At 48.6% G+C, this 10419-nt stretch overlaps 4 protein-coding genes across 5 annotated transcripts; 1 reads left to right on the plus strand and 3 right to left on the minus strand.

The window, feature by feature from the left end:
* Nucleotides 1-11: 11 nt before the first annotated feature.
* On the minus strand, nucleotides 12-1882 carry LOC108044905 (CDK5RAP3-like protein). The gene is made up of 4 exons (XM_017124065.2): nucleotides 1775-1882; nucleotides 1534-1708; nucleotides 636-1478; nucleotides 12-580 (listed from the first exon to the last, which is right to left on the minus strand). The coding sequence occupies exons 1-4, from the start codon at nucleotides 1778-1780 to the stop codon at nucleotides 75-77; spliced, it is 1530 nt and encodes a 509-aa protein (XP_016979554.2). The 5' UTR covers nucleotides 1781-1882; the 3' UTR covers nucleotides 12-74.
* A 507-nt stretch (nucleotides 1883-2389) lies between these two features.
* On the minus strand, nucleotides 2390-4540 carry LOC108045718 (transcription factor grauzone). The gene is made up of 5 exons (XM_044459475.1): nucleotides 4333-4540; nucleotides 3486-4249; nucleotides 3219-3428; nucleotides 2787-3162; nucleotides 2390-2726 (listed from the first exon to the last, which is right to left on the minus strand). Exons 1-5 carry the CDS (start codon nucleotides 4453-4455, stop codon nucleotides 2490-2492), a joined length of 1710 nt encoding a protein of 569 aa, XP_044315410.1. The 5' UTR covers nucleotides 4456-4540; the 3' UTR covers nucleotides 2390-2489.
* A 36-nt stretch (nucleotides 4541-4576) lies between these two features.
* LOC108045716 (U2 snRNP-associated SURP motif-containing protein) lies at nucleotides 4577-8284 on the plus strand. Of its 2 annotated transcripts, none has more exons than XM_017125110.2 (12): nucleotides 4577-4710; nucleotides 4770-4886; nucleotides 4943-5229; nucleotides 5287-5705; nucleotides 5819-6003; nucleotides 6062-6105; nucleotides 6168-6500; nucleotides 6562-6804; nucleotides 6859-7042; nucleotides 7102-7354; nucleotides 7413-7774; nucleotides 7831-8284. In XM_017125110.2, the coding sequence occupies exons 1-12, from the start codon at nucleotides 4654-4656 to the stop codon at nucleotides 8227-8229; spliced, it is 2883 nt and encodes a 960-aa protein (XP_016980599.2). In that variant the 5' UTR covers nucleotides 4577-4653; the 3' UTR covers nucleotides 8230-8284. The 2 variants fall into 2 exon arrangements, with proteins under 2 accessions (XP_016980599.2, XP_016980600.2); XM_017125111.2 differs by having other exon boundaries at nucleotides 7416-7774.
* A 7-nt stretch (nucleotides 8285-8291) lies between these two features.
* On the minus strand, nucleotides 8292-10071 carry LOC108045717 (E3 ubiquitin-protein ligase RMND5A). Its single transcript, XM_017125113.2, has one exon. The coding sequence runs from the start codon at nucleotides 9842-9844 to the stop codon at nucleotides 8546-8548; it is 1299 nt and encodes a 432-aa protein (XP_016980602.1). The 5' UTR covers nucleotides 9845-10071; the 3' UTR covers nucleotides 8292-8545.
* Between the last annotated feature and the right edge of the window lie 348 nt (nucleotides 10072-10419).

Raw genomic sequence — 10419 nt, forward strand, 5'->3', positions numbered from 1 at the left:
ACAAAGCCATCTTTGTCCTGCCCAGTTATCAGTTTATTAATAAACATTATTTAACAAACACTTAACACATTACATTAGTTAACGCCTCCCATTAAATTAACCACCCGATTCTTGTACCGCTTGGAAATATCCTTCTCGATGTGCGACTGCAGAGTGCGAGTCTGGGCAATCAATTCCTCCAGGACGGGATTTAGCTGCTGCCGCTCTTCCCGCAGCTCGATGGCCCTCTTCTTTAGAGCCTCCCGTGTGGACCTCAACTTCTCCACGGCCTTGGTCATTTGCTGCAGCTTGGCGGCCAGCAGATTGGCATATTTGGGTGAGTGCTTCAGCTGGAAGAGATGCCGCGTCTGCTCATCGGAGGTCTGCTGAATAATTTTCTCCACGGAGCTGAGAATCTTCCTGATGCTCTCCGCGTCGTGGGTAGCAATGTTGTCCATGAGGGAGAACATGATGTCGCTGGAAGTCTCCAACTGCTTGAGCTCATAGAGTCGCAGGCGCAGGAATGACTCCAGTTCAAAGATTTCATCCAGGAATCGGTCGCGATAGCTCGGCGAGTCCAGCAAAGTGTAGGCCTGATCGCCTGAAGCAAACAGAGTATTAACTAGGATTGGTAGCCCTTGAAATGCAGAACTCACCCTTGGCAGTGCCACCGTCCATGCCAGTGCCCTCCACCACGATTCCATACTCCTCCACGGGAATGTCAAAGTTGATTTCCACCGCATCGGTTGGAGCGCTCTCGATGCCCCAGTCGATGTTGCCGCCGTCGTTTTCCTGCAAGTCCCCACTGCCAAAGTCTCCGTAGTCGATAATCTCCGCAGAAACGGTCGAGGAGGTTCCGCCATTGTCGTCCGTTCCGAAGTCGATCTCAGTGGCAGCATTGTCATCCTTGCTGGCAATGTCCTCGCTGAGGTTCAGTCGGATGGGCGGCTCCTCGACGGCCAGGGGCGCTTCCTTGTGGATGTATTGGTAAACGGTGGTGTTGCCAAACTCGACCAAGTGGCTGAGGATGGGCAGCGCCTGCTTGTGGCCACTGACCTCGGCGTACAGATCGATGCCTGGCTGGATCTTTGAGATGTCGATCAGGGACTTGGTGTACAGCTCCGGCAAACCCGCCAGTACCTCCACGAACTCCGCGTGCAGGTTGTCCCCCTTGACGCCCAACTGTTCCAGCAGGGCAGCGTGCTCGGCCAGGAGCTGGCTTTCCGGCTTGTTCATGTCGTGGGCTCGCTTCTGGCTCTCGTCGGTCTGCTGCTCCAGCTTGGCCATTTGCTTGCGCACCCCGGGAATCTCGTAGTTCACATTCCGCACGAAGATCTGAGCCGTTTCGGCCAGGTAAGTGGCGTTCTTCTCGTACAGCCGGCTGATCTCCTGCCAGTCCTTCATGCGCTGGCTGCCGTAGGTGCCGAATACGCTTTTCGTGTCCTTTTCCGTCTGCTTCAAGATCTCAATGATCTCCTTGACGTGGTAGTAGTTGATATCTGCAAGGAGGAGATCAGGTTAGCTGGCAATTCCAGTGGGCCACAGGGAACCTACTCGTCCTGGCTAACAGCTTGATCAGCTGGTCATTGGAGGGCATGTCCTGCAGCGCGCTGCTGATCTTCTTGTGGATTTCCCGAACCTCCAGCTGTACATTCTTTGGCACGATTCTTCGGCTGATAAGCCAATCCTGCAGCTTCAGGGTGTGAATGTCGATCGGAATCTCGGACTCCTGCCGGGGTTCAAACAATATAATATAGTGAAAGCTTTACTAGTGGGTTATTAATAAAAAACTTACATTCATTTTTAGTCAATATTATGTTTGTCCACGCAGGCTGATTTGTTGTTACAGTCAGTGTGCCCAGATCACTGTTATAGTGTCAGTTAGTGCAGACGCAAACCATGAGTTATTTGTTTATTTCAAAGTGCGAACTTTAAGACATTTACACTATGGATTTTGAGTGCTCACTTCCTATGCTTTGCTTTTTGGTTTTGATTTTGCTTTTGATTTGTTTTTTTTAGATTTAGTTGTTATGTTTGGTTTTGATTTTCTTTTTGCTTTTGATTTGGTTTTCAGATTTAGTTGTAATGTTTGGTTTTGATTTTCTTTAGAAATTAGCTTTTGCCTTTGATTTTTTGGAAAATGTTATTTGTGTTAAAGAGACAGTTTAATTTAATTTAATTTCCCTTTAAATTGCAACGCCCAAAACATGTATTTACTTTAAGTCTTAAAAAATCGCTGTTTATGAAGTAAAATTGTTTCCAATTTTTGGGCATAGGAAGACACTCAAGATAATTACCAAAATGTCAAAAGATATTAACACTGCTGGATTTTCTTTAAGCGAACGAGTTAGATATCTACTCGTTCGCTTAAAGAAAAGAGACTTGGAAAAAAAGTCAAAGAAAAGCTGTGTTTCAAATAATTCCTATTAAATATATTTTGTTTTTAAACAAGGGTAAATCAAAAACTAAGCAATGGTTCCGCGGATCGACTTTCTTGAGCGTTCCTGGGCCTAAGCTGAATAGTCATTGGCAATAGCTGCGGCATCGGCATCTTCCCTGAACATCTGAGCCACTTGGGCGCTGGGCAGGACTTTTTGGGAGCTACCCGTCTTCGTCTTCCGCCAGATGTCCCACTCCACTGGATGCATTTTCTTCTTGTGAGAGTGCATGTTGGCGTTTGAGTTGAAGGTGCGGGGACAGAATGGACACTTGTAGAGTGGCTCGCCAGTGTGCTGTGCCATGTGCTCCTGAAAGGATCAATTATTTGAAATTAAGAAAACCTAAGCGATCAAAAGGTGCTATCCTACCTTAAGGCTAATGTCCTTCTTGAAGGTTTTGCCACACTGTTCGCAGGTGTAAATCACATTCGAGTGGGAATAGCGCTTGTGACCGATCAGCGCTCGGGAGTTCTTGCAGCTCTTGCCACACTCCGAGCAAATGAACAGTTTGCCCTCGTCGTTGTGGCGCCTCAAATGCTGCTTGAGATTGTCCTCGTCCTTCAGCCAGCTCTCGCAGTCCGGACGCGGACACTTGATGCGAGGCCCACTCTCCTCGAAGTGCAGGCGAACGTGCTTCTCGAAGACGGCCTTGTCCTTGATCTTCTTGCCGCACACATGGCAGATGTTGGCCGCCTTGCGATGCTGCATGCTGATGTGGACTTGCATGTGGTACTCTGTGGCGAAACTGTAGAAAGGAGTGCGAATTAGCATCTGAAACACTGAATGGCTGCAAATATGTACGCATTGTGTTTGGGGCACTGGGGGCAGATGAACTTGCGCTCGTTCACGGGCACATGAGAGCCCTTGTGCAGCTCGAGCAGATTGCGCCGTGAGAAGCGCTTGCCGCAGTCCTCGCACTGGAAGTCGCAGTCCTCGTCGGGTACATGATGTACCAGCCAGTGGGCACGCAGCACACTCGAATTGGCGAACACCTTGCCGCAATCCTTGCATCTGTCGAGAAAGATTAATGGGTATTATGAAAATCACCTTATAAAACAAGATACCCACTTGATGTATTCGGGATTCTCGTGCCGCCGGGCATGCTCCTGGATGAGACAGCGCTTGTTGAGCTTGCGGCCGCAGCACTTGATGTAAGGCCTCTCATCCGGATGCTTATCCTTGAAGTGCTCGCGGATTCCGTCAAAGTCCTCGGCCAGGAATATGCACAGCTCGCAGCCCATGACTATGTAGCGCTTGATCAGTTCCTCGTCTTCCTTGCAGAACGGTGGCAGTCGCTCCATCTTGAATATCCTCTTGGGTGGCCCCCGCTTGGCCACGACCTTGTCCTTGCCCTTCCTGCCCACGGCACCCGCCCTTTTCGTCTTGGCTGGCTTGGCCACCTCCCGTTTGCGCTTGCGTCCACTCCGTGTCACAATCAAGTCGTCGGTATCCTCATCCTCGTCGTCCTCGTAGTCCTCGTCATGATCATTGTTGGTGTCCTCAAAGGCGAAGTCCATTTCGGGGGACTGCCGCTCGGTTTTGATTCCCACCTTGCTGTCTTCCGGGGACAACGGCTGACTCAGATCCAGCTCGTCCAGCGGATTAACGTTCAGCTGGGCGCTCACATCGTTGTCCACGGCCAGCACGTCGGCCGGCATGAGCACCTCCTCCGGCCAGGAGGTGTTCACCATCTCCGGATCCTGCTTGAACTTCGAGGTGGTGGCGTAGATCACCTGCGCCTCCTGTATGGACACGTAGAACTGGTGGAACTCGGACACCTGCGTCCAGCAGACGTTGCAGATGACCTTGGATATCTCGTCGTTGGGCAGAACCTGCGGGGATTGGGGATCGAATAGGAGCATTCCGTGAAATTAATGGGTTGTAAGTGGGTGAGGGGCAGGCGGCTTACGCTCACCTCAAACCAGAAATGCTGGCGCAGCACCTCCGCCACCTTGTTCTCCGCCGAGTCCACATCGAAGATCTGTAGACACATCTGGGCGCCGCTCACTCCGCGCAAACACAGGCGGCAGATATCCATTTTGCATTTATTTGATAAAACTATATTTTTTTTAGTAATTTACATAGCGCTGGCGATGGGAGTTGTGCAACTATCGGCTGTATCGTGACGTATTCGACGAAAACGGTTATCCTAAAACCCCTGTAGTTACCTTGGTCACACTGGCACTTGCAGTTTGTAACTTGTATCTGCGAAAATGAGAATATTGACTTGGAAAAAATGAGTAAACCCGTGAATAAATCCAAGGAAACGGCTGCCGCATCGGCCAGCCTGAAGGTAAAGCTCTTCAAAATATCGGGGAAAGAGAGTTATTCACATTCCGTCCTTATTTGCAGAGGATTAGCGAAAAGAAGCTCGAGGCTTTTACGGTGGGCACGTTCTCAAAGCGACAATTGTCCAAGAAGGAGATCGAGGACCAGAAGAAAAAAGAGGATGCGGCGGCAGCGGCACATGTAAGTCAATATCGTGGACCCTTCCTGCTCAGGTAGTAATCAGATACGATTTTCAGGCCTTCAAAGAGTTTGTGGAGACCTTCCAAGAGGCACCCACCCCCTCTTCCAAAGTATGGGTCAAAGCCGGCACCTACGATGCAGGATCCAGACGGGAGGATAAGTCGGAGAAGGGCAAGCTCTACAAGCCCACATCCAAGCTGCTTGACAAGAGCTCCTCCGATAAGGTCGAGGAATATGCCAAAACTTTAGCCTCGGATCTTAAAAAGGATCCCGGTCCCCTGAAAAAGAAAAATCAGGAAAAGAAAAAAAGCAACTTGGAGCTGTTCAAGGAGGAACTGAGACAGTAAGTTATATTAGTATTCCCTCGAAAGTTTCTCTATTAAGTATTAAATGCTTTCAGAATCCAAGAGGAACGCGAGGAGCGTCACAAGTACAAGCACATGGCTGTCAGCCATGCCCCGCCAGCTCAGCAGCCGGCGGCAGCGACTGCTCCTGTGCCCAGCAGCAGTGCATCCACCACCTCCCAGGCTTCCAACAGCTCCAAGGAGTCGGGCTCCTTCGATACCGGTGATCCAAACACCACCAATCTTTACTTGGGCAACCTAAATCCCAAGATATCCGAGCAGCAGCTCATGGAAATATTCGGGCGATATGGTCCCCTGGCCAGCATCAAGATCATGTGGCCTCGCTCCGAAGAGGAAAAGCAGAGAGGACGCAATTGCGGCTTTGTGGCCTACATGAGCCGCAAGGATGCTGAAAGGGCGTTGAGGACACTAAACGGCCGCTACATCATGGGCTATGAGATGCGTCTGGGATGGGGTAATCTACGGCTTTCATATTCAAGAACTAACTTAAAAAGGCCTTTATACGCTTCATCCTAATTAATTCTTCAAAAGTCTTTTAAATATATCTTAAAAATGTCATATTTTTAGGTAAGACTGTGCCCATAATGAACACGCCCATATTTGCTCCGCAAGCCTTGCTGGAAATGACCCTTCCGCCGCCTCCATCTGGATTGCCCTTTAACGCCCAACCACCACCAAGTGAAGCTGATGTTTTACCGAAGAAAAACTACAAGGAGTTTAACCAGGAAGAGGACAAGGAAAACATGGAGAGGGTAAGAAAAATGTTTTTGCCGGCTAAAAGAAATATCAGATAAAAATTTTATTTTCCAGATACTTGCTAAATGCGTTGTAAAAGTACATATTCCTACAGAAAAGTATGTATTTCATTTAAACTTTTTACCTTATAGGAACTAATATATCTATATTATACTTACAGGGCTGTACTTAATGTTATTCATCGGATGATCGAGTTTGTTATACGCGAGGGTCCAATGTTTGAGGCCTTAATTATGATTCGTGAAATGGAAAATCCACTGTTTTCGTTTCTCTTTGACAACGAAAGTCCTGCTCACATATATTACCGATGGAAGCTGTTTTCCCTGCTGCAGGGAGACACTCCGAACGAGTGGAGGGAGGATGAGTTTCGTATGTTCAAAAACGGACCGGTTTGGCGACCTCCGATTGCCAACTTTTATACTCAGGGCATGCCGGATGAGCTGGTTGTGGATCCGGACGCTCCTGTGGTGCACAAAGGAGCCTTGTCCAACGCGTAAGTTCAGCGAAGAATATCATTCTGGGGACATATACTATACATTTCTTTATTTCCACAGGCAACGAGATAGACTTGAGGACCTGATTAGACAACTAACTCCGGAACGCGCCCGAATTGGTGATGCCATGATCTTCTGCATAGAACATGCAGATGCTGCTGATGAAATATGCGAATGTATTGCAGAGTCTCTCGTCAACTTGAATACACTGGCTTCAAAAAAGATAGCAAGATTGTATCTGATCTCAGATATATTGCATAATTGCACGGTTAAGGTAGCCAACGCTTCCTTCTTTCGCAAGTCGTAAGTTCTAAAGATCTGTTGAGACTAAACTTTGGAGTAACCATTTTTTGTTAGTGTGGAAAAGCAATTGGTAGATATCTTTGAAAATCTGCACAATTACTACCAGAACATTGAGAGTCGACTAAAAGCGGAGGGCTTCAAGTCCAGAGTTTGCAATGTAATTCGCACCTGGGAGGAATGGACAATCTATCCCAAAGAGTTTTTGGCTCAGCTGACAGCTAAATTCCTGGGCAAACCGGTTAGTTTGTTATTTTCATCATAAATTATAAATGTATTATATTTGCAATTCGTGTTTAGTACGTCATGCCAGTAAGTTCTTCACCTCAAGCTGAAGAAACGAGGTCTGATGAGGCCTTAGACGAAGATATTGACGGTGCTCCCCTCTCTGGAGAGGAGAAGGACGATGAAGACCTGGACGGGGTACCACTAGATGGAGCTGCATTACTCAAGAGCGCCTTGAAGCGGGCCTTGCCCGATCCGGATGCCGCTACACCAAAACGTGAAACGCCCAAGAGAGAGGAATACCTCGATGAAATCGATGGCGTACCTTGTAAGCCTCTACGATTAATTAAACCAACGATATAATAATACATAATCTCAAATTCCAGTAGATGAGGACCTTGACGGTATACCGCTCGAAAAAGAAACCAAGCCTGCTCCTAAAATGCCCGGATTCATTCCCTCTAAGTGGGAAACGGTTGACCCCCAGCAAGTAGAAGCGCAGGCGATCACTACCAGCAAGTGGGACACGCTCGATCCGCCAGATCCCCCCAAGTTTTTCAGCTCTGACGACGAAAGTGATGATGACAACTCGCAGAAGTTCAACGAAGAGAAGAGACAAAAATTAAGGGATATTGAACTAAAAGCAATTCAGTATCAGGACGAACTGGAGTCCGGAAAACGGCGCATTGAACCCGGCTGGACTGTTCCCCAGCAAGTAGAATATTTCAGAAAGCGATTGCTGAAACAGGTAAATCTGATTACATATAATAAGTTGCTTTAAAATCACTGAGTTTTTAAATTTAGGACTCAAGATCTGAATCTGCTGTGGACTCCCCTCTGAGCTACATGAACACCAAATCAAAGGGCTCTAAGGTTAGTGAAAGTCCAGCCCAGTACAGCAGCAGTTTGGGCAAACGGTCGCATTCACCCTACGCCGCTGCAGAACCCAAACGTCGGGACTACTCGCCGGATAACTCCCGCTCCTCAAAATCCTCTAAACGTAACCGGTCGCGCAGTCCTTCCGGATCACCGAAGCGGTATGCGGAGCGATCTTCTCGCAGTTCCCGCTACGAGAGCCCGGCCTCCACTTCGTCCCGCTCACGCAGTTCTCCAACATCCTTCGCTTCGCGGTCTTCCCGAAGGGAAGAGGCATCTCCTCCGAGACACCGCAGCGATAAGCACAAGCACAAGCATAGGCACTAATTAATGCACTTCAGACGATTCATATTTAATTAAACATGGATTCCACATAAAAACACTCGTCGTTTGCTTTAAATACACAGTATATATATTTTAAATCTAAATTGTCAGTTAGGATGTGGGGAAACACGCTTAGCACACGGCCCAGGAAGTTCGACTACGCTCTGCGAATTTGTCTAAGAACATGAATCTAAGCAGCTATTTTAAAATGATTACGATTTGTTAAGGAAAGCCGGCCAACCAACACCAGTCTTCGAACTGCCCGAGCCTAGCCGTAAAGGTAATGGTGATTATCATAGGGTGATTACATAGATGTGGCTTAAAAGTAGATGCGAACAGCCTCCTCGGCATTCTGCTCCACGGGGCAGTACGGGCACTTGAGTATGTGTCCATTGCTGAGCTTGTGCAGGGCATCGTTGGAGATGACATGGCCGCAGGTTAACTTCTTGGGCGGGTTATCCTCGGAGGTCTGCTGGCGCAGGATGGGGCAGGCGAAGATCGAATGGAATCGGAATTCCGGCTGGAGATCGATCTCGATGGGCAGTTCGTCGCAGCCGTTCCACATGCCCAGCACTTGGCGCGACTGCATGACCTGCTTGATGTTGAGCAGGGCGGGCAGGGCAGTGCATCCGGCGTTGACCACGACGGACAGGGCCGAGTTCTTGCTGATGCCCAGCAGCTGGCAGGCGTCCTTAAGGAAAATGAACGACAGCTCGGTCCACATTTCCTGGCCCAGAAAGTGCTTGTACGGCGAGTTCTCCAGTCCACTAGGCAGATAAATGAAGCTGGCCATTAGATTGGCTATCTCATGCTCGTAGCGCAAGGCGAACTTCTTGAAGTTCAGCCGGGCATAGCAGATGGCCTCGCGCTGCGACTCCAATCCGTAGGAGACCAGTTGCATGAAGCGCATGCGGTGCAGCCGGAACTCAATTAAAGAGTGGCGGTCGCTTAGCTGCTGCGAATACATCTTCGCCCACGTAAGGGCGTCGCTAAGATCCCGCTTCTGGATCTTTACCCACATGCCGTAGATGTCGGCGAACTCCCGCTCAGAGTCGAACACATCCTGGGCATGCTCCGCCGACATCTTGCACTCGCGGATCAGGGTGCGGGCCACGTCATCCATGCCCTGGCGGCAGTAGTGCTTGGCAATGGCCTTGTTAAGTAGCATCAGGTTCTCCTCGTCCTGCAGGACGTCCACGCGCATGGTGGATGTGAAATCGGCGCTGAAGTTGCGGTCAATTGCTTTGCCGATCTTCGAGATGGAGCCGTGCAGATCACGGTGCTCCGTGGACAGCTTTTGGACGCGTTCATTGCACCTGCCGATGGCCTTCCGGATGCTCTCCATCTGGCGATCGGTTAGCCGCTGTGGAGCCGTCGGCTCCGTCTCCACCTGCATACTCACCCCATCGCCCATGGGGTCGTCCTGCGACACCTGGGTGCTCGAGTTCAGAGTGGTCACCAGTTGCTCCGCCCTGCTGAGTACTTCGACCAGCTCGGACATCTGTGTGGCTATGTCCCCGATGTCCGCCGCCGCGTTCTCATGGAGCTGCTCCAACTTGGTAACCACGCGGGTCAGGTCCTTCTCCACCGACGAACAGGCCCACGACTCATTGTCCATTGTTAGCTCCAGTTTCGTGGGAGAAAGCCTAGAAACCAGCCACGCCAGGCGCACGTTTACTCTCGACGTTGAGTTTATTCGACTTTAAGCTTTCGATGCGGTGGTATTCTCGAAAGTCACGGCGATGTTCGGTGGCTCAGCGGAAAATGCGTATTTATAAATTGTTAATTTTATAACACAAAGGAGACGAAAACATTAGTGTGACCATATTAAATAGCGCGAAAATTCCAATTAAAGCAGTGCAATGATCTTTTTCCACTAGCCTATGAAACTCCTTGGCTTGTTTACATGGTTTAATTATCCTAAATGAAACTGCTAAGATTCAACTTTAATTAACTAATGATATTATAGTTATAACGAAAGCTTGTGGCTTTCTATTTATGATAATGCTATGATTTTTCATTTGAAAATTCCGAAATTCTTACAAATTGTTCTATTCTCTTTAAAAAACACTTTTTACGACCGGTTGTTTACTGAACCGGTAATCGGATAAAATATGTAACAGGCTTAACTTGTAACTGTTTTCTGAGTATCCTCTACTACAGTAATGTTGTTCAGTTTGTCACAATTTTATT

Source organism: Drosophila rhopaloa, unplaced genomic scaffold, assembly GCF_018152115.1.
Source record: "Drosophila rhopaloa isolate 14029-0021.01 unplaced genomic scaffold, ASM1815211v1 contig_115, whole genome shotgun sequence".
NCBI lineage: Eukaryota > Metazoa > Arthropoda > Insecta > Diptera > Drosophilidae > Drosophila > Drosophila rhopaloa.

Coding starts and splice junctions, on each gene's coding strand:
- LOC108044905 (XM_017124065.2), bottom strand. Junction 1,479..1,533: donor CAAGCTGTTAGCCAGGACGA/GTAGGTTCCCTG, acceptor TCCTCCTTGCAG/ATATCAACTACTACCACGTC. Junction 581..635: donor GGACGGTGGCACTGCCAAGG/GTGAGTTCTGCA, acceptor TGTTTGCTTCAG/GCGATCAGGCCTACACTTTG.
- LOC108045718 (XM_044459475.1), bottom strand. CDS start 4,455: ATGGATATCTGCCGCCTGTGTTTGCGCGGAGTGAGCGGCGCCCAGATG. Junction 3,429..3,485: donor GAGAATCCCGAATACATCAA/GTGGGTATCTTG, acceptor CTTTCTCGACAG/ATGCAAGGATTGCGGCAAGG. Junction 3,163..3,218: donor CAGTGCCCCAAACACAATGC/GTACATATTTGC, acceptor TCCTTTCTACAG/TTTCGCCACAGAGTACCACA.
- LOC108045716 (XM_017125110.2), top strand. CDS start 4,654: ATGAGTAAACCCGTGAATAAATCCAAGGAAACGGCTGCCGCATCGGCC. Junction 4,711..4,769: donor CCGCATCGGCCAGCCTGAAG/GTAAAGCTCTTC, acceptor CCTTATTTGCAG/AGGATTAGCGAAAAGAAGCT. Junction 6,501..6,561: donor AAAGGAGCCTTGTCCAACGC/GTAAGTTCAGCG, acceptor TTATTTCCACAG/GCAACGAGATAGACTTGAGG.
- LOC108045717 (XM_017125113.2), bottom strand. CDS start 9,844: ATGGACAATGAGTCGTGGGCCTGTTCGTCGGTGGAGAAGGACCTGACC.